A 23,186-nucleotide genomic window follows, 5' to 3' on the forward strand; every position below is an offset into this window, starting at 1 on the left:
TCCAACTCAATAGTACTCAGATTTCCACCCAGTGCAGCAAACGTACGAGCCTTGTGTTTAAAAAGAGGAGGCATCAACATAAGGACAGACAAAAAGAAGCAGGCATTTTCACTTGCAAATCTACTATATTTAAGAAATGGTCTTCCTGATTTAAATCATTTCACATTGACTCAGATGGAGGGTGAACAGTGTTGGTAATAAGTGGGAAGCTTTACTTTGCTTCTTTATGGGATTATCGTCTGCAATAAGCATATGTGAGGATGGTTTACTTTATTAATATAAATCTTGATCATTTATTCTATTTATACTTCTCAGACTCTGAAAGCAAGGTTTTCCCAGATGATCCATTTACCATTAATTAAGGGTTGACAAATGACCTGAGAATTTCTTATGACAATGTTGAATGCCAAAGGGAACTGATTGTTACTTTTCTGATACTGTTTTTAGGCTAAAGACCTGGACCCAAATATGAATTTTGAGGGTACCTTATCCCTTAGTCACCCATCATGGTTTTCCCCTTGTTCAGTGCTCTGCTGTTTTTTTCTAGGATCCCATTCAGATAGTGGTGTCACAGTAGCAATTCCTGAGGGCAAGGAAGTCCAGGGTCCAGTCTTTACTCTGTCACTCATTAGCTGCATGATCTAGGGCAAGTCATGCTCCTTCTACCTCCCTCATTTTCTTCCCCTGAAAGTTAGAGACTTGGCCAGGCACAGTGGCTCACCCCTGTAATCCCAGCACTTTCGGAGGCTGAGGCGGGTGGATCACGGGGTCAGGAGTCTGAGACCAGCCTGGCCAACACAGTGAAACCCTGTCTCTACTAAAAATACAAAAATTAGCTGGGTGTGGTGGCATATGCCTGTAATCCTAGCTACTCTGTAGGCCGAGGTAGGAGAATCGCTTGAACCTGGGAGGTAGAGGTTTCAGTGAGCTGAGATCCAGCTGCTGCACTCCAGCCTGGGACAGAGTGAAACTCCGTCTCAGAAAAAAAAAAAAAAAAAAAAAAAAAGTTAGATACTTTATAAGCTTTTCAGTCCTTTCCAACTCAAAGCATACTTTTTGATAACAACCAAAAAATGAGATTGACAAAATGCTTCTCTCTCCATCAACTAGAATCACGTTAAGCTTTGAGGAAACACCCTTTCTGTTTACATGTGTGGTGCATTTCACACGGCTCCCCAGACTTCACACCCAGAGAATCTTGCACAAAGAGTTAAGTCTAGCCTTAAAAGACTTCATACGTGTAGTTAACCTGGTAAAATGAAAAGGCACAAGATAGGCATAAGCAATGGCAGAAAAAATAGTTTTTAAGTAGGAGGAAATATAAGAGTTTCTTAGTTGATTAAAATTTATTTAAAAAGAAGACATTGGGCCGGGCTCAGTGGCTCACGCCTGTAATCCCAGCACTTTGGGAGGCTGAGGTGGGTGGATTATGACGTCAGGAGATCGAGACCATCCTGGCTAACACAGTGAAACCCTGTCTCTATTAAAAACACAAAAAATTAGCCAGGTGTGGTGGTGGGCGCCTGTAGTCCCAGCTACTCGGGAGGCCGAGGGAGGAGAATGGTGTGAATCCGGGAGGTGGAGGTTGCAGTGAGCCGAGATCTCACACCACTGCACTCTAGATCTCCTGGGTGACAGAGCGAGACTCCGTTTCATTAAAAAAAAAAAAAAAGACATTGGACATGGTGACTGGAATGAAAATACAGCAGCCTAATGACCGATATTAACAAAAGTAATAATGCTGATCTTGTAGCTGATACAGAACATTGGCTGTTGCCTTCATATTTTCAGTGAAGTTATGCTTGATCTCCCTCCTGGTTTCTCTTGTTACTGGTGACCTGCATTCCTAGAGCAGTGGATGTGGATGAGGGGGTTGGTCTGTACAGCTTCAGTACATCCTTGCTTGGTGGATCCATTCCTGGTCTCACTAGCACTGTGCTTTAGCCATCTGAGCTAAAGTAACACAGAACTTGGTATAATGCAAGAGATGTTTGGAACTATAAAAGAGACAAAAGTAATCCCAAGTATATCTGATAACAATTTCTTTTTTCTTTTCTTTTTTGCCTTTAGCGACAAGGTGCTGGAGCAACCAATGGAAAAGACAAGACATCTGGTGAAAATGGTAAGAGGACATGAATAGTCCAAGTTCTTTCTCTTTTGCCATCTGTAGCCCTGGGTACGCAGCAGGTGTGGATCATGCATCCCATCCCAATCAGCTTACTATATGTGTCTGTGCTTCAGCTGACAGTGGATTTTAGCAATTCACAGTGAGCACTGAGGTCTGGTTTTATGAAGACAACTGAGCTAGCTAAATGCCGTGATAAGAAGTTTCCCTCCCATCGGAGGACTCCCATTTTGGGCAACGTGGTAATTACAATGCAAATATAGTTCTGTGCTTTCTTCATTAGGGTGGGTGAGAATCATTCCAAGTTGTTGTGAGGATAAAATGAGATCAAATGAGATAAGTGATTTGAAAACTGTGAAGTACACAACTTCTGAAATTATGTTTTAAAAGTTGCTTCAGCCCTCTGGAGCACACAGAATGCGGTGCTGGTCCCCTGGAAGCTGCTGAGTCAGTGAATGTCACTGCAGCAATTCACCAACAAATAAAAATGATAGCGGTGACAGGAACATTGCATCCTGCCTCTCCATGGGCCCGTCTCAACCATGGTCCTAAACTGTGGGAATGATCATCATATTTTTATGGATCAGGAAACGGACGCTTGGCGTTGGGGTGAGATTTAGCTAGAAATAGAAGTCCATGGATCCTGAAGGAAATAGAGCCAGTTGGAACCCCAGATCCCTAACTTTAGCAATTAACATAAGAACAAGCATAATGATAAGAAATACCCAGTGGTATGCACCAAGGGCCACAGCATAGTTCCGGTGAGGTGGATTCTGGGTGTTCTTCCTTTCTGTTAACTCAAGAGGAACTCTCCTTTTACGGAAAATGACTCTTGCTTCCAACTGGGTGAAATCGATGCTGGTGTCCACCAATCAGATTGTGGATAATGCCAATCTCAAATACCACCTGTTAAAATTCCCTGGGGCCTGACAACCCCTTTGGAGTCTCTGTGGTGGGTCTGAGCTGAGCAAGACTCAAGTACAAGAATGTTGCTCTGCGTCTGCAGGCTGCCAACGTGCCCACCCATTTAGGGCAGTCCTGTTGGGCAGGGTGAGTGCAGTGTTCCCTGGGTAAAGGGGTCATCATATCAGTAAGTAGAGAGGTGGGGACTCCACAATGTCCTAATTGGAGCGAGGGGGCTGGGAGAGGAAGGAAACAAGGTTTTCCATGAGGCTGATGGCTCTTCCTTTGCTGCCCAGGGCTTTCCCTGTCTCCTGTGTGTGAGTTGGGGTAGGTGTGTGGGGTCCTGGCAAGGAAGGCAGGAAGCAGAGGAGGGAGCAAAGGATGAGGCTTAAAAGGGAGGAGCAATAATGTAGTTGCCTATATGAGGAAGGACCCATTGCCTGCCATAGGGGAGCATAGGGCGCTGTGAGCCTCCACTGATTTTCCCAGTTCATACATTCATAGCCATCTGTTCATGCAAGTTCCTTTCCACTGAACCTCACAACCTTAGAGTTACAGAGTTTTACAGTCAAAAGACTTCTCAGAGATCCTCTATTGTAGTGATTCTCTTTTTTGAGATGGAGTTTCGCTCTTGTCGCCCGGGCTGGAGTGCAATGGGATGATCTTGGCTCACTGCAACCTCTGCCTCCTGGGTTCAAGTGATTATTCTGCCTCAGCCTCCTGAGTAGCTGGAATTACAGGCACCCACCACCACGCCTGGCTAATTTTTGTATTTTTAGTAGAGACAGGGTTTCACCATGTTGGCCAGGCTGGTCTCAAACTCCTGAACTCAGCTGATCCACCCGCCTTGGCCTCCCAAGTCCTGGGATTACAGGTGTAAGCCACTACACCCAGCCAACATTTTTGTTCTTACAACTTCTTTCCATTTTAAAGAATTCTTGAGGACCCCAAAGAACTTTTGTTTATGTTGGTGATATCTATTGATGTTTGTCATGCTGAAACCCTACTGACTCCAATATAGATGGCACTGAAGAAAAGACCTGGAGCCAGTGAACAAGACATAGGATTTATTGAGGGGAGTTACCTTATACGGCAGTCCAGTGGTGGGGGGCTGGATAAAAGAACCACAACTGCGTGTAACAAGCTTGCAGTTTACACAACGTTTTCACTTAGCACCCTCCCTCTAGCAACTTCTACTTGGCAATCTACATTCATTCCAAAACAAAGGTCCCCAATTCCCTGTATGGCCTGCATCTCATGGGATGGGCTGGGTATTCAGATGTTCCTCACAGATAGGAATGAATCTCTAGATTGGCCATTCCCAGATTCCTTAGCTCGGAACTCAACTCTAAGCACACTTTTCTTAGACCATAGGGTCGTTCTCATGGTATGCTTAAGTTATGCTATTGATATCAGGTATATCCGCCATACACTGTCTCCTATGTTAGAAATTAAAATGGAGACCGTTTTCAATGGTTTTCTTATTAATTTATTAAAAATAAAATAATAAACCTATTACATGTTAATGTAAGTAACATTTTAAAAAATGAAAAGTCATTATATTTTCCAAAATGGAAAAGGATATTTAGTAAAAAGTGGCAATTTTACATTTCTGCAACACTCTTTAAAGTCTGGCTTGACAGAGGACAGCTGGATTTCCATACTGGCTTCTGCATTCAACCTGTTATATCACATGATGTATAGCCTACGGAAAATTCCTCTGTTCACTTGGGAGAGTACGAGATTTAAAAAAGCAAATAATATCCTTTAAGATCAAACTCTTACCTTTGATAATAATAGTGTCTTTTATAAGACCAAAAATGTTTTTGATCTTTCGGGCTCCCTTCAAGGATTTAGGCACCCCCGAGGGTACCTGGTTCACACTTCGGGAACTACTGCTCAGCGTGTCTCATGTCATGCCTTGAGGAGCCTGAAGACCAGGCACATGGTGACGAAGCCAGGACTAGGTCTTATGTGTTCGATATCTCTGCCCCTTGGCTTTACGTTGCTATCCTATTGGTTCGTCAAAGCACGCTGACATGCTCAGTGCTTTGCACCAAAGGGAATTGCTGGCTACTATAGGTGATGCTACTTTCTGTCATTCGAAGACATGGAATTTCTTTTAGCTGAAAACTGGTCCACACCAGTGGAAACTGAGTGAGTTTTTTAATGGAGGTATAAAAATTAATTAAATAGAAATATTCCTGATGCTATGAATAAGGCTTTTCATTAGATAATTCTAGATATTAAATGATAGTCCTTTTTGGGTAGAAAAGGGAATTTGAGATTGTTTTACAATTACCAGATAATGGCAATGTATAAATGTAAATTATTATTAACATGCTATAGTTTAATTTCAGCTAAAACTGCCTATATATGATATTTGTTCATGATACTTTATTATAATATAAAGTCTGTGCTTTTGCCTCTAAAAAAGAGCAAAGACAAAAACCAGAACAGCCCAAGAAAGATGAGGGTAAAAACTTCTAGAAGTAATCTAAAAAACCTTTTCCTAAAGAATTGAAGTTACTTAATTTTTTTTTCTTAAATTCCTGATATGAGAAGATCATCTTGGAATTTCTGTTTTAACCTAGTATTACATTCCATTGAAATTCAAATGGTTTTATTCTGTCATTACAGGTATCTAGGGAGATCTATTATGTTAATGTATATTTCCTATTAATATCAAATGAAGCTGTCTACATGTCTTGAAGGAGCAAGGACCCTTGGGAATTGAAATATGAAGTATTTAAAAAACCATCAAAATGTTATGAGATTTGGATAGTAACACTTAATAATAAAAGGAACATTCTCAATTGTATTAATTGTCCATACAAGTCAGGGTGTTCTTAATCCACATATTGTAAATTTAGTTGAGGTCTCCATTTAACACATAAAGCAATAAAGACTGTGGGAGTGAACTATGGGTGCCTTGAAATTATTTGGATCACGAAAGACCCACGTTAGGTACATTAAAACTTCAGAAGGTATTTGGATTACTGGGCTTTCCTGCCATTTCATTACATGGAATATTATCTTGAGAGCACCATTTGCTGGGAACCAAATTTCTCATAAATTCAGTATTTATTTTAGTTGTTGTTGTCATCACGGTATTTCTGATGTGAAATATGACCTACCGCATACTCTCCAGAATGTTTCAAAATCCTCCTCATTTTCCCAGGATGTTAGCCTCAGTACACACACTCAAATCCAATGTTTCTGCTAGAACTAGATTTTGTGCTATCATCCGCAGTAGGAAGACAGGTTGTTCAGAAATATTAGGGTTACGATTTTTTTTAAATGTAGAAAATAAATGTTTCAGGGCTTGGAGGTTCAGAGATTTTTCATTCCTATGTGAGCAAAGTGCCTTCATCATTTGATTAGTTAGGCCACAGATTTCATTTGTTTTTGGAAATAACTTTCTAGTTGAAAGAAACAATAGCTCATAGCTTCCATTATAAATCTTTTTGTCTCATATAAATGGGTAAATTAAATTCAAACATGTTTGCACATACAGCCACAACCATCTGAATCTAGATTATTCACCACAAATTAGTAATTTGAACACAACCAAAAGATTTCTGGGGGAAACTCTAACATTGCTGGATTTCTTGATCCATCCCTTGATATTGGTTGTCCAGAGAGACTCCAAGAGTTAATTTTTTTTTTTATTGACATACAAAAGCAGAAAAATACTGGAAAGAGAGTGGCTGCTGGGAGCCTTCCAACCTGAAAAAGAGATTTATGAATAATAAACCTCATGATGGGGCTTACTTGCAGAGCCTGGAGGCTTACCCAAGCTAAATTGAATTTCTAAAACTGGAATGGATTTCTCTTGACTTAGTGAGCTGTGATGCATTTGTTTCCAAAAGGCTGTATTTCTGCGGGTGGAAGGTGTATGAACACACCTGATTTTAAGAAAAGAATCCCCTCACATCCAGGCTGTAGGTAAATGCTACAGATGAAAGTATTATTTTGAACTACCTTTGGGACTCACTGCAGTTGTGTTTGTTTGAGTGTGAGTAGCCTTGCACAAGCTCAGGCTTCATGCTTGAATACCTGTGCCCCCTCTTTGGGAGAGAGACTGTGGCCTGAGAAGTTTCTAGTAGGTGTGGGGATATTCTAGGAGTCCTTAAGACTTAGTTTGATTTGATATGATTATATGACTGCCAAGAATAAATAAGATGAAATGTTAATGTACTGGGTACTTTCCTTTCCCTATTTTAAATAAATCCCAAACCTTAGATGTTTAAGTTTATCTCACCTTTGGATTTTGAGGAAACGCACACATGTGTACACACACCGAGTCACTTACTTATTTTACTGCTCTTAAGTAGGTAGAGAGACAGGTCCCAAGAAGGACTTGCATTTATAGGCAGACAGATGTACATGCTACCATTAAATGGAGTATAATTTTTCAAATAAAAAATATGATTCAAAAATTTATTTCCAAAGAAATTTAATCAACCCCTACCCCTGGTCCTTTGTGGCTCCATATCTCCCAGTAGACATTCATCCCCCTCCCACTTGTCTGTGTTCTTGGTGCAAGATTATCTTTCGAGATCTATGTGCTGACTTAGGCAGATTTTGCTTAGGATATATTTTATCTATCACCTCTCCTGGGTATGTGGAAGTGTGTGGAGTGAGATTTTGTGTGCAAGGCTGGACATCAGGTTGGAGTAATAAGAAACTGGTGTTGAGTCCAGAAACCAAAGATGATTGAGTGATTACTATCATGCCCAAGAGAAGAGGTCCGTTTTGGCAGAAGATGCTGCCTGGCTGATCTTGCTCCTGGGCACAGAGGGGCTGGGATGGAAGGCAAGAGGAAGAGATCCATTCTAGAAAGGCTACAGAGGGAACACGCCCTGCCCCTGCCTGCAGCAGTGACTCAGCTCTGCTCTGCTTCAGATGTGGGTTGTGGCCAGATCAGAATTTGAGGATGGATCAGGGTACACAGAAGACAGAGCTTGCGATTCAGAGTTTTGCTGTTCCTGTAGGCCAGTGGGTGCAGGTGTCTGGAATCCAGGGGGAGGTGAAGCTTGAGTCCACACTGAGGGTCTAATAGGCCAGTTCTGCACAAATCTCAATAGTCTACATGGAAACTTACCAAGCCAAGATGAGCCTCTTTGAAAAGGAACAGAGACAACTTTGAGTATCCAGCTGCAACGTGTGTCAGAAATATGCTGTTTATAACTTTCACAGACAGCACTGGCTGTGAAAAAAGCACCTCCCTAAAGCCATTAATGTCTAAGGTGTGCAACATATCCCAGGCCAGAAAGCTCTCAATCTGTTTCCTGCTAGGGCAGTGAAACCCTCAGCTGCCTAAAGCTCAGAGTCCACCATAGTGAGAGATAGTGAGTGCTGCTGTGAATACCAGAGGCACATGGGTGGTGGCGCCTTCAAGGTAAAAAATCAAACAGCTCTGGTCTCTTTCTGGGGGTTCTTGGCCCTTTATCTTCTTCCTTTTCCATATTTGAAGAAATCAGAAAAAAAAAAAAAATCAAAACAATAATGGCCGATGCTCAAGAGATGGGGTCCTTTGTGCTTTTGGCTCCAAACACTCTAAAGAGTCTCTATTCCAGAAGGAAGAAATGGACACACAAAGCTGCTTCTGATATTGATCCAGATGGGGAAAGAATGACGTTGGAATGGCTTATTAAGCCAGGCATTTAAAGCCATCGCAGTCTCCAGACAAACCCAGTCAATGGGTGATATTGCTCAACAAGTGAGCTGATTCTGTCTGAAGGTTACTGTAGGGGTTAGTGCTGAGAGGGAATTTATTAACATCCATCCCATTTAAAAGAGTGACTTTTTGTTTGTTTTGCCCTTCAGAGTGAGCATTATAATAACTTCATTGGGCAAGGAACACCTTGGATAAGGACGGTGCTTCTGATCAGTCTGGGGTGTGAAAGTGCTTGAAGCATTGTGGACAGAAGCGGAGATTCCTACCCACCCCTAGTTGCAATTCTTTACATCTCTATAGATTTGCATAGTTTTAAAAAATGCTCCCCCATGCTATCTTCCCTTTGATTTCACCACAGCCTTGCAGGTGGGTTTGGAGAGGATCTCAGGCAAAGTTGCTGGTGAGCTCGGGACTGTCCCAAGGTCACATAAATAAGAGGAGGAAAGTTTTGGTCATCTGACCTACAGTCCAAACACACCAGGTTGTCTCTATTTACACTTTCTCCTGACATCCCTTTTGACCAGGGCTTTGTTTGTAAATGGGGAACTTGGGTGGGCTGTGGTCTAAGCCCCTTGGAACAGAGTAAGGTTAACGGGCTTACATCTCAGCCAAACCGGAAACTATTGTCTCCATAGTACCATTGTCTCATCAGTTTACTTAATAGCCTTTGACAAATAGGGGTGATCTCAGACTAATTAGACAGCCGTGGTAATTTTCAAAATTAAAACATCAAAGCAACATGCTCATTTATAGCCTTTTCATATTTCACCTCCCCTCTTCCTCACCCTTTCTCTTTCTCTCTCTTTTCCTTCCCTTCCTTTCTTCTTTTCCTTCCTTCCCTCCCTCCTTCCTTCCTCTCCTCCATCTTCCTCTTCCTTCCCCCTTTCCTCCCCTTCCTCCATCTCTTCTTCCTACCTTTCATCCTTTTCTTCCTTCTTTCTTTTCGAGACTGAGCAGTGGACAGCTTTAGATCAGCTGAAATAGAATTTCACTCCACATCATACAGAGGAAGCCTATATACCTTGGCGAAAAAGTGAAGTTATAAATTATCCTAAATGAATTGCTCTTAAAGATCTTCTTCAAGATCTTGGACGTGAAGTACCTTTAGCCTGAACCAAGAACATGTGGATCTTTTTAGCCTTTGGAATCCTGCCCCAAGCAGGAGATATTCCAGGTTTCAAATGCTTCAGGTTCTGCTTGTCAATTACTTTTATGGAAATAGTATTTCCCGTGCGCTTGAAAACATTTTTGCCTTTTAAGTAGATGAAACACTCGGAATCTTATTTATAGAATTAATTTACACTGCAGGCAGTTTTTCAGAAGCAAAATCCAACCTAAATTTCAGGCTGGGCCAAATGATAAGATGGTTTAAATTTGTAGGTTTCATATTAGTTAGGTACATCTGGGATTACAAAAGCACAGAAAAATGCTAATATTTCCCCTTGGAAAAGAATGCTGTCAGTAGACGGACTGGGCTGAATTGTCCTTAGAGAGTAGATCTCCCTCTCAAGCTAGATCTGTTCTCCCCTCCATGTGAGGCAGGGAAGAGTCTGCTTCGCAGCCCTGGGCGTGTCTCCAGGATACCCTTAGAGCAACCACAGAACATGCTTCAGACCCCGGGGCAGAAGTCCCCTGGTCACCCAAGAAAGCATTCTAGCAGCCAATCTAGAATGTAGCTCGGGGGATATGCAGACCCGGAAAAGGAGAAACCAGAATCCCAGGGAGGCCTATCCGGAGGACCAGACAGACAGGGGCTTCGGCCTGTCGAAAGGCACAGCTCAGCTGTGGCAACTTTGCAGAGACTAGTACGTTGCTAGAATTAAGACATAAAGACCCTGTGCGGTGGCTCCCAGCACTTTGGGAGGCCGAGGCGGGTGGATCACCTCAAGTCAGGAGTTTGAGGCCAGCCCGGCCAACATGGTGAAACTCCATCTCTACCAAAAAAAACACAAAAATTATCTGGGCATGGTGGCGGGCACCTGTAATCCCAGCTACTTGGGAGGCTAAGGCATGAGAATCACTTGAACCCAGAAGGCGGAGATTGAGGTGAGCAGAGATGGTGCCGCTGCACTCCAGCCTGGGCAACAGAGTGAGACTCTGTCTCAAAAAAAGTGCCTCCTAATCACTTCTACCCGTTGGACTTCCCCAACCAAAACTACAGAGCAATGGTTAGGTGGAGCAGGGGAAGAGTGGAGAGTGAATCTGAGAAGCCAGAAATGCATCGTTCCACTGTATCAAGTGACTTTTTCCAGTTCTTGCCAATGCACTTCCCTCCCTGGCCTTTGGGCCAGGTCACGCTGTTCCCTTCTCTGTCCCTACTAAGTAAAAAATCTAGCTTATTATACGATAAGTGATTGCAGCTTCCCAAAGACAAAGCAGGAATGATTTTTGTGTACGAATTCTGATTGGTTTCAGAAAAAAAAGAAAAGCAAGAAAAGTGGTTTATTGAAACCATGCTTTTATGTTAACTGTGTAGTGTAATTGGCTGGCTTAGTATTTCTAAAGGAAGGAAAACTGTCAGATCTCTTTTTTTTAAGGATGACATATTTGACATTCCTGGAGCGATGAGGCTGTCCTTGTGAAGATTAATGTGTGTTCTTCACAGTTGGTGTAAGCCTCTCATCCCTCCTCAGGTGTCATTAAGGGGACAAGGAGGTGGCCAAAGAGGAGATACAAGAGGAAGGTGGCTGGAAAGGGGGTGAGGGCGAATACAGAGCCGTGCACACCTCCACCCAGTCTGAAGAGAAGGCCCTGCTGGATGGCAGGCCAACTGGGAAATGGGGAGGGGACTGGGCAGGCACTGTTCTCACCGGTAAGCTGGGGTTTGTCAGAGCAGGAGGGAGGAGGAGAGTAGCTTCCAGCCACACACCCACAGACTGTGGGCTTCTAGAAAGCTGCTTTCTCAGGGGCCTAGTGGGCGCCCCAGGCTCTGCTCCCACTCAGTGGAGCCTCTGGATGACTCCCCAGCTGCCTCCGCCCACAGGAAAGGCTCCAGGTGCTCTCTGGGAGGCTGGAGTAGCTGCTGCTGTGCCTGGGACTATAGGTGTTGGTCTGGGTTGGGAGACAGCACTGAGGTCTCAGAGGAGAGGCTGAACTTTGCCTCCGTCCCCATGCAGAGGCATCAAGGAGCCAGTGTGCTTTCATTTAGGTCCCTCTTGGATTTCTTGGCTTCATCAACTTGAATTAAACTTCAAATTTGTGATTGCAGGATCAGCTGCTTAAAAATATGAGAAATGACCATCTCCTTATTTAAATTAAACGTATTTCCTTTTAAATTCTTCTCTCTCCTCCCCCGACACAGGGGAATTGCTCTTTTCTGCACCATGATGAAGAAATGAGATCAGGGCCCCCTTTAATGTCAAGTACATTCTGGATGTTCAAGAAGGAAGAAGAATAACAAGTGCTATGAGATCATTGAATTTAAAATGCAGCCATTTATAGACCTCACTATTTCCAGCACTAATTTGAAGGAGCAGATATTACAGTTATTATAATGACGATTTCTTGGGATATTGTGGCGTATTGATCTGTTCTTTTACTATCGCTTTTTTGCTGGGCAGATCCTGTATCTACTCAGGCTGGGCACACTCTTTTCTTACAGACTGTTGTTCCGTGTCGCTGCTCTGTTTTTCTGTCATGTTATTTCCCTCAGTCTCATCGTGAGCAAGAAGCCGAATTGTTTGCATATCACTAGGTTTAATTTTAAAATTGTATTTCCTTTGAAGGTTACCCCCTTCTCCTGTTCACTAAGGAGTAGATGCTTTTTATTCACCTGCTGGGATCTCCTTGCGTTCTGGTCGTGGTTTTTCTGTTTCAGCTGCCATTTCCTTTGTTCCTCTTGGGATGTGGAATGGTGTAGAACTGTGATCAGTGGAAATACGTATTGATTGAATAGACCCAGATATGGCTGGGGGTGCCGGGAGGAGGAACTGGGAAGTCAGTGACGTGGCCTCCATCACAATGTTTATGAAAACTCCCTTCAGGAATTTATGATTATGTGAAAAGGATGCTTGCTGCTGATTTTGTGCTTGGCAAGCAGCTTCTTCGAAATTTCTTCCTCTCTTTCTTTCTTTTTTTTTTTTTTGAGATGGAGTTTCGCTCTTGTTGCCCAGGCTGGAGTGCAATGGCGTGACCTTGGCTCACCACAACCTCTGCCTTGCGAGTTCAAGCAATTCTCCCACCTCAGCCTCCCGAGTAGCTGGGATTACAGACATGTGCCACCAAGTCTGGCTAACTTTTGTATTTTTAGTAGAGACGGGGTTTCACCATGTTGGCCAGGCTGCTCTCGAACTCCCGATCTCAGGCAATCCACCCTCCTCGGCCTCCCAAGGCTTCTTCAATATTTCTAAGGTGCATTCTTCTCTCTCTACTATTCTACTATCCCAGACCCTGAAAACAATTGGAAATTGAATCGTGCTCTGGCATTCATTCAGAAAGCAAAGTCTCCTCAGATGTCAGAGAGATGCTATCGTGGCCAGGCACTGATGTGAGCGAAGCAATTCTCACTTCAGACTCCAGTTGCTCCAGTTCACCAAATCCAAATGCGATAGACCTGGCCTGTGTAGGAGGGCAGACCTCGCTTCCCACAGCAGTCATCGCGAACGGGGCTAATCACTGTGGGACAATGATCCTCCTCGCTCCCAACCTTTCTTACACTTCAAGTTTTGCTGTTTCCATGCAAACATAAAGCTTTTGGCAGTTTGGATGGATGTACACTCACCAAAATCCAATTTCCCACCAGTCCATTAAAAAAAAAAGTGTTTTTATAGTGAGCTTTGAAAATGGGCCAGGCAATGAGAATTGGTCCATGCAGACATTTGCTTGTAGATTATAATGCATTTGCTGGTTGGGGAAAGTGCTTTGAAGGTTCCTCCCAGGTAGCTCTGAGCTCAATAATTGTTTCCCATAGAACTTTCAGAAGAAGATAGAGCAATGTTTAGCATCCAGTTTTGACTGAGGTTTTCCATGGATTAGCTGACACCAGGCTGCCTCTGTGCCAGCAGGAGTTGGGCATTTTTGCTGACTGTTTTTAGGGTCTTCCTCGCCCATTAGCCATTTCTCTGGTTGCAGTGCCTCTCAGCTGCTTGGCCTGAAGTCCTGCCAGGAAACCTCATCTGACTCTTGGTTTGCTCATGAGGGGTGGGGCTTGGGTGAATTCCCAAGTTTGTTCTGTCCCTGCCATTCTGTGCTTTACTCATTTGTTCCTGGTTCACCTGCAGTGAATCATTTTCTCTCTTTGGGTTGCAATATTGTATGATGACATTGTCTTTGGGCTCTTGTCAAATTCTGACTCTTTATGATTCTGTGGCTGTCTCTTTCCAAGGACAGTGTAGGACATTTGACTTCTTTTGATTTTATTTTCTGTAAGCATCAAGGGGATATCACCTATGAGTCCACAGGACAAATACGATGATTTTTCTTGGTGGAGGAAGTGGAGGGGAAAGTAAGGGCTATGGTTGGAATCTGAATGGGATGGTCACCAGTTGTGAACACAGGATAACAAGTAGTTATTTTTGTTGAAATAACTATTTCAACAAAATGGGTGAAAATGGGAAATTATAACCTTTCCTCTAGAAAAACTGCATTTCCAATATCTGACAGTAAAACAGGGAAACAGGGTTTATTTTCCTGGACCTTTCTGTAGTGTGAGTCCAGTTTTGCAAGGAGGCTGGTGCCCCAGTGACTGACCCCGAGGTGAGCTCAGGTGTAGACAACAGTGGTCCACTCGACACAGAAACACAAAAGAAGTGGGTGCCTCTCTCTAGGGCAATTGGCATACATGAAATTAAAGTGTGACTGCAATCTTTCAGGCAGAAGGTAGCCAACATTCTTCAGAAACTTTATCGCCTTTTCACCTGTGGGCCTTGTCAGTGTCACCTGGTACCAACCAAACACTACGGGAAACCTCTGCCAGAGGTTGCCGGAATAGGTGCTTCCCAGCCCCGTGGCAATGGAATACTGAGTTATAGCGGTTCCTTGAAAAATCTTCACTTGTCTTTTCTATAAATCCAGCCTATTGTCACCTTAAATGATGGCTATGTGTGGAAGAGTTGAACTGTAATTTTGAAATTATAATCCAGACTTGTTTGTGGAAGAAGGAGATAGGGTTTCAGAAGACAAGATGAGCTACCTGCAGATAAAATGTTCACTTTTATTCCATTCACACATCTCACAGTTGAACTAAACTATCAAACGCTGCCAATTACCTATCTGGGCTAGAAACGGTCTATTAGGTCACCCCGGCCATTCACAGCTGGTGAAATATAACTCCCTGTTGTGTATTTCCTCAGTTCAGCTTAAAATGACTTTAGCAAAAGGTCAGATGCTACTGCTCCTGGGAGATGTTTTCAATCTCTAATAGTCTGATGTTAGACATTTTTTTTTTCTAACATTCTATCTAAATTTGTTTCCCCCATCAGTTTCTTGACATCAGCCTCTGTTAATGCTCCCTTGAGCCATGGCAGCCCAAAATGGGTATTTTATCACTGATTAGATTTTTGGTTTAGACAGAAATGCTTCTACTACCTCTGCTGATAATTAGAATGTGTCAAGGGATGATATTTCATTGTTGGTCTTTGGAGGGGTTTGTTTTCTTTTTTAAACGATTTCCAAACTGATTAATTTTTGACCCTGTTGCCTTGATCCCAGAAAATGTCTTTCTGTCTTTGAAATTTCTTGAAAGGAATAAGAGTAATCCACTTTATTTTTGGTTTGTAAAAGCTTTTTGGATGGAGATGCTCCGATGGCACCCACAAAGGGCAGGAGCCTCGCTCTCCTGCCAAGGTGCCACATAAAACAGGCCCTGGCTAAACGATCACATTTCAACAGGCCCCATCTGAATTCTGCCTAGGTGTTCATCTACCTGAACCAATATACAAAAAGTCTGGCACTTCAGAACTTTTCACAACCCAGGAAGCACTTCCCAGTGCCATTTTTCGGGGTGATTAGGTGTCAGAGCATTATTATTTTAATTACTTAATTTTTTTAGAGACAAGGTCTTGCTCTGTCTCCCAGGCTGGAGTGCAGTAGTGAGATCTTATAACCTCGAGTTCACTATAACCTATAGTTCACTATAACCTCGAACTCCCAGCTCAAGCAATCCTCCCGCTTCAGCCTCCAGAGTAGCTGGGACTACAGGTGTGGGCCCCCCTCCGGGTAACTTATTTTTTGAAGAGATGAGGTCTCACTATGTTGTGCAGGCTAGTCTCAGACTCCTGGCCTCAAGTGATCCTCTCACCTAGGCCTCTTGAAGGAGGACATTATTACTTGTTGCTTAAAACTAACACCAAAACTCTACTCTTAGTTAATCTTTTTGAGTCCAGGTTACTATATGTAGTTCAGCTACTTAGTCTAGAATGCCCCATAACTTTACTTCTGGGGTATTTAATTTCATTGTCTTTTTATAAATATGAGAACCCATCTTTCTGATAAGTAGAAAAAGGTACAAAGCTTAAAATGATCCATTTTTAAAAAAGCTATTTCCAAGAAATCAGCAAGTGCCTGGCTATGAGCTCTTAAGATAGTGCTATTTTAAAAAACAGCAAATAGAAGTGCTATGTCTTCTCTCCAAACCTACCAAGAGAAGGGACGTGAGGGACTGTGGCTGTGGATTAGGAAACCAGAGACTGCGAAGTTTAATTGTCACATGGCCGGCTGTCCCTAGAAATCAGCTCCCATCTTTGTTCAGATACAAAATACTCACTTACAAATCCGGGCACACACCTCTGGGCAGAAGCCCTCTCTGTCTTTATGACAACGTTCTGACGTGGGATGCCTAGTCACGTTCGGCATGTTTGAAGGGTATTTTAAAACACGGGACGTCAGAGTCATATACAGTGGTGTCTATTTCTGCTCTGCCGTTTTCTTACCGTGTATGAAAATGTATAGCATGAAACGAAACACAGGACCCACGACTGAATGGAGATTCCAGGTTGGTGGGAGCCTCGGGCTTGAGATTTGGAGCAGTGATGGGCATGCATCAGCTCAGCTGCGTGGTTGGACCTGGGATGGACTTGGCCCTGGCTTTGCTTCACAGACCCCCTTTGGAGGCGCCAGTCAGAGAGTTGTACCCCACGTGAAATTCCAAGCACAACAGACCCATCTACCGAATAGTGTTGTGCATTTTAAAAAGCTTGTAATCCCCGGAAATGTGCAAAGAAAAACACCTGTTTGCAGGGATTAGCAGCTCAGGGTGAAGAACCAGGGTGGGAAGTGCTCCGTGAGATAGCATGGCCCAGCAGTTGAGTTGACAGGCAAGGCCAAGAAGGACGCAGAAACGTGGGTCACGAAGGATGCCAGAAGCACACACACATTGTGGGAGAAAGGCATTTAAACCAGACGCCAAAGAGAATAAAGAGTATTCTTAGTCTTTAAGAGTATTCTTATTCTTTATTTAAATCAAACAGCACCAAAGAGAATAAAGAGTATTTGTAAGGAGAAAAGGCCCAGAGTACCCACTTTTGAAAGCAGCTTTGGTCCCTTTCTGATATACATGTGATGATTTTTCAACCCGTGCTGCTCTTTGCTTTCCCCACCGTTCATGAAGCTCTCAGGGGCTCTTACCAGCTTTTCTCTTCCTTTTTCACCAAATCCTGGAACACACTCCATTTGCCTTGGCTTCCACCTTTCCTTCTTTAAGTCAAAATCTTTGGCCAGGCGCGGTGGCTCACGTCTGTAATCCCAGCACTTTGGGAGGCTAAGCGAGTGGATCACCTGAGGTCAGGAGTTCGAGATCAGCCTGGCAACATGGTGAAACTCCATCTCTACTAAAAACATACACACACAAAATTAGCTGTGTGTGGTGGCGTGTGCCTGTAATCTCAGCTACTCAGGAGGCTGAGGCAGGAGAATCGCTTGAACCCAGGAGGCAGAGGTTGCAGTGAGCAGAGACCGTGCCACTCCACTCCAGCCTAGGTGACAGAGCTGTCTAAAAAAAAAAAAAGAAAGAAAGTAAAATTCTTTGTAGAATTATGGGGTGAGGAGTATTAGAAGAAACTCAGTGGGTTCAAGTGAGGTTCTTATATTAATTAGGCTAATTGGTATTCTTTTGAGACTACTTAAAAATGTCCTGTAATTATGATTGCATTTGACTTTTCTTTCTATTTAAAAACTGGGGAACTGTATGAAATTCTCTACGGTGGTGAAATTTTTAGAGTGTAATGCTTTAAATCTGGTATTTGAAATTTTAGAAGTTGGGGCACATGTGAGTCCTAGAAGGTAGGGAGCACCCTCAGGAGAGTCAGCTGATACCTGGTAAAACCAGGGAATATAATACTATGCAGCCATAAAAAAGGATGAGTTTGTGTCGTTTGTAGAGACATGGATGCAGCTGGAAACCATCATTCTCAGCAAACTATCACAAGAACAGAAAACCAAACACCGCATGTTCTTACTCATAGGTGGGAACTGAACAATGAGATCACTTGGACTTGGGAAGGGGAACATCATACACCGGGGCCTATCACGGGGAGCGGGGAGGGGGGGAGGGATTGCATTGGGAGTTATACCTGATGTAAATGACAAGTTGATGGGTGCTGACGAGTTGACAGGTGCAGCACGCCAACATGGCACAGGTATACATATGTAACAAACCTGCATGTTATCCACATGTACCCTAGAACTTAAAGTATAATAAAAAAAAAAAGGAAAAGGAAAACTCCAATTATTGCAAAGCTGTGAAAGGAAGAAACAAATGGACCCAGTGCAGAATGAAGGGAGTGGCCTGAAACCTGACTAGGGAGGTCACCTTCCCTGGAGCAGGACCTGCTCACATCAATTTCCTGTGTTTTCAGGCACTTGAAAAACTACGCAGTTTCAGCAACTGCAAAGGGAAGGGTGTGGAGGGAGAAGCAAATGTCCCACAAGGAGAAAAAAAATAACACGAAGCAGGGAAGCCTCAGAGGGAATGTTGCCAAAGGTTACTGCATATAAAGGAAGTATTTCTGCAAAAAAATGTCTCTGGGGTTTTTAAAGCTATGAAGAAATGACCACCCATTTCAGAAACTGAATGAATGCATGTAAGCAAAAGACAAAATGTGCAGTTCAAGGAAGGAAATGAACCCATCCAATGAACAATAAAATATATGTGAGCTTCCATTATTAACTTGAAATAAAATGTTTCCTAATGAATTATACACTGATTATCACATATGGGTAGAAGATGAGGTTCATTTAAAAGAAGCTGAAACCCCAAAATAAAAACTGCTTAAACAGTAGAGAAGGTTATTTCTCTCTCGTATAGAAGGAGTCTGGAGGTAGATGGTCCAGGGCAGTCTGTGTAGTTTCAAGGAGCATGAAGCATCTGTTACTCTTTGGCCGTATTTGGCATAAGACTTCCAACTTATGGTTGAATATGGCTGCGTGAGCACCAGCCATTGCACCTACCTTTCAGCCAATAGAAAACAGATATGAACAGAGGGGAAAAAATGGGCAAGGAGTGTCTGTCAATTTTATTGTAAGATTTCTTTTTTCCACTTATGTCATATTGATCAAATCCTAGTTGCAGGGCCACATCCGACAGTAAGGAGGCTGGAAACTGTTTTCTGGATAACGACGTGCTCAGCCCCAGATCAGGGGTTTTATAACTAAGAAAAAGGGGATAAACAAAGGCAATGAACAGACTCAGACTCAGCCACAACCCCTTTCTGCTCCTGGAGTTTATTGGGTACTTACAAGCTGGTAAGCTTGCACAGGGGGGTTATCTGTATTGTCTGATGACTAATTTGTCCTCTATCCCTCCAATCAGCCTGAAGAGATTTTTTTCTTTTTTTCTAGTTTTCCTAGTCAGAGTGTGAAGAAGGGCAAACTGTGGCTTGTCTGTGGTTTGCTGTTAGGGCAGCTAGCTGCTGATTCCTGGGAAGGAATTTCAATTCTTCCCATGTGCTCAGAGAGGAAGAAAGCATTTGGTATGTTATTCCCACCCCCAAAAGAGTTCTCATTTACCCGCTTTCCTACAAGTTATTCTCGAGTAAATATTAAAGTATTTTCTATGTAAATAAACTAAAATCTTGCAATCTGATCTCTAAAAGCACAAGATTACCCCTTTTCTTTGTATAATTTTCTCTCCTCCCCTGGCCCCAGTGTAACTGGGTATGGCTATAGGAGGTGGTGGTACAGACAACAGAACCTACTCTCGTTGGATGTGGAAGAAAGGGCTTTTATTACAGGACCTTTAATAATTTCTGGCTTGGTAAATTTTCCTCCATCCCTTTGTTTTGAACCTATGTATGTCTTAGTTCAACCATTGTTCAACAATTGTGGAAGACAGTGTGGCGATTCCTCAAAGATCTAGAAGCAGAAATACCATTTGACCCAGCAATTCCATTATTGGCTATATACCCAAAGGGATATAAATCATTCTGTTATAAAGACACAAGCATGCGTACATTCATTGCAGCACTATTCACAATAGCAGAAACATGGAATCAACCTAAATGCCCATCAAGAATAGACTGGATAAAGAAGATGTGGTACATATGTACCATGGAATACTATGCAGTTCTAAAAAAGGAATGAGATCATGTCCTTTGCAGGTTCATGAATGGAGCTGGAAGCCATTATCCTCAGCAAACTAACACAGGAACGGAAAATGAAACACCACATGTTCTCACTCATAAGTGGGAGCTGAATGAGGAGAACACACGAATGCATGGGGGAGAACAACACACACTGGGGCTTACTGGGAGGGAAGCATCAAGAAGAATAGCTAATGGATGCTGGGCTTAATACCTAGGTGATGGGTTGATCTGTGAAGCAAATCGCCATGGCACACGTTTACCTGTGTAAGAAACCTGTATATCCTGCACATGTACCCCGGAACTTAAAATGAAAGTTAAAGAAAAAAAAAATTCTGGGAGGCAGAGAGCTCAGCCTAGATGGTATCCAGCCAGAAACAATTCATATGGAAGATATTTAGCTACACGATAGATCTTTCTAGCAGACGCCCGACTGCTCCTAATGTTGCCTGGCATGTGCCACTAGACAAAGGACCCTGGGATGTCCTCACAGCTGCCCAAGATAAACCCAGTGCCTCCACCTCAGGGTTTGCCAGAAGTCGGGATCTTCCTGTGGTTGACTGCCCCCTGGTGCTCACTTCTGCCTCAGATCCTTCTAGTGCACCTGCCTGGCCAACCCTAACCTGCGCAGCAAACTTCCACCCCGAGACATCTGAGAATGATTTCCTCCAGTTTCTCAGCCTGGTGGTAGATGGAGAAGCTGGAAGGAGGGTGCATTGGGCAAGCCTGGCTGCCAGCTGCCATCTTGAGCAATGCGCCCCTGCATTGGAATGGCCCTCGACTCCTTACAAACTGTGTCCCTGCACATGCTCTCCAGAGAAAAACAAGCCTGGGCAAGGATTTGAACCTCAGGAAGGCAAATCTGACCACAGTCAAGAGTCATGACTTGAATTCAAGCTACCCCTAGTCAAGCTGTTTCTCATCATACCTCACCGATTGTCTTCATTTTTTTCTTGAAAATGTAGGCATTTGGCTAGTGGTTCTGGGTGGAATTGTGTACTCCCTCCCTATCAAATTCAAGTGTCGAAGCCCTAATCTCCATGACCTCAGAATGTGACCTTATTTGGAGATGGGGTCTTTACAGAGGTAATTCAATTGAAATGAGACCCTCAGGCTGGGCCCTCATCCAGTCTGGCTGCTGTCCCTATAAGAAGAAGAGATGAGGACACAGACACTCACAAAGGGATACTCCTGTGAGGACACAGAGGGACGCCATCTGCAAGCCAGGAGAGACGTCTTAGGAGGAACCTGGTCTGCCAACATCTTAATCTTGGACTCCAGCCTCCTGGATGTGAGAACGTAAATTTCTGTTGCTTAAGTGACCCCGTGTATGATACTTTGTCATGACAGCCTAAGCAATTCATACAAATAGGAATACATTTTGCCTTTTCAACAGAAAAATTAGTATTTCTTCAGTGATGATTATACCTTCTTTTTTGTGCTCTTCCTCGCTTAATAAATTTGGAGGAAGATCTGATCTCATTAGTTCTCATTCTGTGCAATCGATACTCATGGATCTGTGCTCATTTGATTATCTAGTACCACAGAGGGCATTTTATATAAGCCAGGGTGCTTCTGGATGGAAGCCCGAGAAACAGAGTAATGAGAAATAGATGACTGAGAGGAGGCCAGAGTAAACTCTTACTTTTGGCTCCCAAGTTAGGCTTTGCATTAATCAGAACTTGATTTGAACAATCGAACACTGTGGGTTTCAGAATACTTCTATTTTAGGACAAAGGAGAATTGTTCGCTCTTGGAAAAAGCTTTAAGTTCAGTCTTGGAAAAAGCTTTAAGTACCAAAGAAGGCACGAACTTGGCAAATGGAAAGCTAGAAGAAATGAGAGTTGTGTTTTTATTTGATTTGGGGAATACAATAGATGCAGAAAAGTCCCCTTGCCTGGGACTGTTAATGCCTGAACTTGCTTATTAATCTCTGCCTCTTAGCATAGACCTGGAAAATTGCAATTCTCCGCACCAGCAGCCCCCGTTCATAAATACGGAGCCAGCAGGCAGAGCGAGAAGTGGCTCCGGGCTGTGGGGTTGGCTTGTTGGAGTCCCATACGCCCCAAGCCGCAGAGGGACTGCAACTCAGGAGGTCAGGCAGAAGGACACAGTGGCTCTCTGCATGCTTTGTTCTCAGCTTTTTAAATAGCTTATGGTCTTTTGTTAAATTGACATTTCATAAAGTGTGATGCTGTATGCCAGCATTATTAGGTACTACGGGTATAAACTTATTGTTATAATTTTTTTTTCCTCTGGAGGAATTGACCTTTTCTCTCACACTAGACACCTTATTCTCTGAGTATATCTTGATCCAATGTGAGGTGTAAAGGATAAATTTCCAATCCTTACTTGCTTTGTTACCTGTCTCTTTGGCTTTCTCTGCCTCAAGGGCAAGGGTTTGGGGTCCTTAGGAAGGAATCCCCACTCCTTCTCCTTGGCCAAGTGGCCTTGGTGTGGGCGAGGGGATCCTGGCTAAGAGGGCCTCAGCAGCATAGAACTCTGCATCGGTTAGCTTAATTATATCAAGGGCAACACAGCTGACAGATATTAAATCTTCCAAAGTTAATATCATACTTTGAAAGAAGATAGGACATTCTAAGAACCTTGGCATTAAAATACCCCAATTGCAAGGCATACTTAAGTTAAATGACTGTTATTTCTTTACAGCGTGCTAAAATTTAGGTCCTTTATAGTATGCTATGTGCTGCGGCTCCTAATGAAGGCAGACTCCTACTCGGCACTATTACATCCAAATTTACTGCTTGGGCACAAATTTCTGATCTACAGGATTAGGCATTAAGAGGTCATTCGTTTCTATCAAATCAATCTTAAAATATGAAGAGTGATAAATATGAAAATTAAAGCATTTACCTGTTTGTGTGGTGTGTATGAGTGTGTGTGTGGTGTGATGTGTGTGGTCTAATGTGTGTATGTGTGTGGTGTGTATGTGTGTGGAGTG

The 23,186-nt window shown here is 43.1% G+C and overlaps 1 protein-coding gene across 2 annotated transcripts in view; it reads left to right on the forward strand.

The window, feature by feature from the left end:
- PCP4 (Purkinje cell protein 4) overlaps positions 1-23,186 on the forward strand; it is a 72,594-nt gene that overhangs the window by 40,351 nt on the left and 9,057 nt on the right. For both annotated transcript variants that reach the window (XM_007968451.3, XM_007968456.3), the window contains one exon: positions 2,071-2,122. In XM_007968451.3, coding sequence (XP_007966642.1) covers positions 2,071-2,122 — 52 coding nt within the window. The remainder of the gene's footprint in view (positions 1-2,070; positions 2,123-23,186) is intronic.

Source organism: Chlorocebus sabaeus, chromosome 2 (assembly GCF_047675955.1).
Source record: "Chlorocebus sabaeus isolate Y175 chromosome 2, mChlSab1.0.hap1, whole genome shotgun sequence".
NCBI lineage: Eukaryota > Metazoa > Chordata > Mammalia > Primates > Cercopithecidae > Chlorocebus > Chlorocebus sabaeus.